Raw genomic sequence first — 2292 nt, forward strand, 5'->3', positions numbered from 1 at the left:
AAAAGCCAGAGCCAACATGAAACGAGACTGCCTTTCAGGGTTCTCGTCGGAAGCGGCAGCACGGCAGCATCGCCAGCTCGCGATGGCACGCACACTGCCAATAAGTGCCAAACTGCCAATACGCCATACCAACTGCACAAAGATATACTACAATAAGGTCCATCCGGCACAGCGCACAACGTCTTCTTTTTTAAAAAAAAATAAAAGCAAGAGCACTACTATGTCATATAAGAAGAAGAAACATTCGTATATGCACAACGTCTTCATCATCTACATTTTTTTTCATCACTAAGAAAGTTTTAGCAGTAGCCTGCTATGTCATATAAAAAGAAGAAGCATTCGTATATGCACAACGTCTTCATCATCTACATTTTTTTTTTCATCACTAAGAAAGTTTTAGCAGTAGCCACCCAGGTGAGCGCTCGAACTGCCGTGGGTTCATCGGAGCAGGTTCGAGATGAGCCGCCGCTTGAGGGTCCTGGAGGTGGACTGGTACGAGCGGAGCAGGAGGCCGGCCCCGATGCCGACGCCGAGGCAGATGCCCAGGCTGATGCCGACGCCGACCCGCACCCCGGCGGTGAACCACGACAGCTCGCTGTACTCCTCATCTTCGTCCAGCCCTGCGGATTTCATGTAGAGGCTGCTTTCCTCGTCGTCCGCGTCCGGCTCGGGCTTGTAGCACCTGTACTCCGACTCCTGCACGCGACACGCAGCAAGCAGTTCAGGCGTTTTCAGTTCAGAGTGTCGGCTGAAACAAAGAAACTTCTCTGAATTTCAATGACGGAATGAGCGCAATGCGATTAGAATTCAGATTGTATATACAGATAATAATTGGCAGACAAAGATCAGCGTACCTGCGGTTCATGCTTCGGAGGCGTTGGGCTCATGTCCTCCGCCTGCTCGCCGCACTCGGGGATCGGGTCCATGAACGCCTTCACCTGGCGCCGCCTCCGGAACCGCAGCTGCATCGCCTTGGTGAACACGATCGGCGTGCCCCGGAACACACCGGCCACGTACACCTCCACCGCCGGCGGCTTCGTCTCCGTATCCCGGCCGCACCTCAAGAACCCCGTGCCCCTCTGCGTCGCGACCTGGCACTTCATCACCCAGCTCTTCTTCCCCTCGCCCTCCGCGTCGCACATCTCCAGGATCCCCACGAGGAGCCGCTCGTCCCTGTGGTGGACCTCGAACCGCACGCTGCCGGACATCCTGACGGTCGCCGTGCTGACGAAGGTGGCCTCCTCCGACCTCGCGTCGACGCGGCCGCGGCGGAGGGAGCACGACACGGTGCTGCCCTTGCCGCTGCTGATGCTTGGCTTCTGATCGGCGTCGGCGCCGCTCACTTCAAGGTTGGTGTCAGGTGTGAGCGGGATGTGGGTGAGCGTGAGGGTGTCCAGCATGGACTCGTCGACCTCGCACCTGCTCACCCTCAGGTAGAAGACTCGAAGGGTGAGGCAAGACGACGGCTCCGGCACGGCCATGGCAGCAGTTTCCGGCTCGGGAATGTCACCCATGTTCAGAGAATTCTGGGGCCAAGTTTTTCACATGAGGCGATGGGTTTGGATGTAGTTTCTGAACAATCAGGAATTGGGCATCACAGAGTATTCCATCTGCACCAAATGATTGCATCGGTTAGATTGGCAGGATAAATTACAGTCAGTGATCAGCCAAAAACTATAGTAAATTCTCTCTCAAACTCTAGGTGACAAGGGATGAACTTCTACAGATTCGCAGAGAAACTGTCAGGAAATTTACATACTAACAGATGAAACTGTACCTGACTCTCTGGATTAAACCTAGGCATCGGGGGAGCAAATTAAAGATTTCTTCGACCTTCTAACATGGAAGATGCAAGAAAACGAAGATGAAATCAAGCTTGCCCACAATATTAGGATCGGTGCCACTAATTCCGGATGGTTTCATACAGAAACAAGTCTACATCCACAACTGCATAGACCAACAACTCCCAGACGAACAAAGAACAAGAAACGGATTTTCGATTGTTTGCCAGAACTGTACCCACCGACGCAGCCGCAACCATACGATGATACCCCCGAAGTTTGCGATAGAGCTAGGAGCATGAACTGCATACCTGATCGAGCTCCGAAATTGTGGGATGCCTCCCTTCAGTCCCTCTCCCCTTCAGTCCCTCTCCCCTTCAGCTCTTCAGTGTGATGGTATGGTACAAGCCTGGCAGAGTGGCAGAGATTTTCTGTTCTGCTATATATCCTAGTGTTTTTTTTTTGGGTGGAGTTGAGGACCCGGAAATCCCTCAACTGACACCTCACACAA

General features: G+C 53.0%; 1 protein-coding gene across 3 annotated transcripts; it reads right to left on the reverse strand.

Moving 5' to 3' along the window:
- Positions 1-203: 203 nt before the first annotated feature.
- Positions 204-2292, reverse strand: LOC120687654 (uncharacterized protein At1g01500-like). Of its 3 annotated transcripts, XM_039969685.1 has the most exons (4): positions 2093-2292; positions 855-1610; positions 408-696; positions 220-310 (listed from the first exon to the last, which is right to left on the reverse strand). In XM_039969685.1, the coding sequence occupies exons 2-3, from the start codon at positions 1512-1514 to the stop codon at positions 439-441; spliced, it is 918 nt and encodes a 305-aa protein (XP_039825619.1). In that variant the 5' UTR covers positions 1515-1610; positions 2093-2292; the 3' UTR covers positions 220-310; positions 408-438. The 3 variants fall into 3 exon arrangements, with proteins under 3 accessions (XP_039825620.1, XP_039825619.1, XP_039825618.1); XM_039969686.1 differs by having other exon boundaries at positions 204-696; positions 2024-2291; XM_039969684.1 differs by having other exon boundaries at positions 227-696.

The sequence above is a fragment of the Panicum virgatum genome, chromosome 9N, assembly GCF_016808335.1.
Source record: "Panicum virgatum strain AP13 chromosome 9N, P.virgatum_v5, whole genome shotgun sequence".
NCBI lineage: Eukaryota > Viridiplantae > Streptophyta > Magnoliopsida > Poales > Poaceae > Panicum > Panicum virgatum.

Bases quoted from the DNA above. Each gene is read 5' to 3' on its own strand.
- LOC120687654 (XM_039969686.1), bottom strand. From the start codon at position 1,514: ATGGGTGACATTCCCGAGCCGGAAACTGCTGCCATGGCCGTGCCGGAG. The intron at 697-854 runs GTACGCTGATCT...TGTCGCGTGCAG, and splicing joins CTCCGAAGCATGAACCGCAG to GAGTCGGAGTACAGGTGCTA.